The 346-nt window shown below is 69.7% G+C and overlaps 1 protein-coding gene across 1 annotated transcript in view; it reads left to right on the top strand.

Annotated features, from left to right (window-relative positions):
- Positions 1-3: 3 nt before the first annotated feature.
- Positions 4-346, top strand: part of RASSF3 (Ras association domain family member 3) — an 80,136-nt gene continuing 79,793 nt past the window's right edge. The window contains exon 1 of the mRNA XM_027774062.1: positions 4-114. Within this exon, the coding sequence (XP_027629863.1) occupies positions 4-114 (111 nt within the window). The remainder of the gene's footprint in view (positions 115-346) is intronic.

The following is a 346-nucleotide window of genomic DNA, read 5'->3' as shown; positions in this document are numbered from 1 at the left end:
GCCATGGCCAGCGGCTACAGCAGCCTGGAGGAGGACTCCGAGGACTTCTTCTTCACCGCCAGGACCTCCTTCTTCCGGAGGGCGCCCCAGGGCAAGCCCCGCGCCGGCCAGCAAGTGAGTGGGGAGCCGCTGGCGCTGTGACCCGTGCCCAGCACTTACGGGGTTCTTCCGCTCGGGGCCCCGATCCCACGTGTGTCCGCCGGGCGCGAGGGGAATGCTCGCGGGGAAGAAGCAGGAGGCGGTGGAGAAGTGGCTGCGGGTTTTTTTTTGGGTCCCAGGAATGTGCCCTGAGCTTGTGCACGTGGGCGTGGGGGCGCCCCAGGCGAGGAAAGGCGGGGGGCGGCCC

The sequence above is a fragment of the Tupaia chinensis genome, unplaced genomic scaffold (assembly GCF_000334495.1).
Source record: "Tupaia chinensis unplaced genomic scaffold, TupChi_1.0 Scaffold000395_1, whole genome shotgun sequence".
Classification (NCBI taxonomy): Eukaryota; Metazoa; Chordata; class Mammalia; order Scandentia; family Tupaiidae; genus Tupaia; species Tupaia belangeri.
This window is presented reverse-complemented; position numbering and strand designations above follow the sequence as displayed.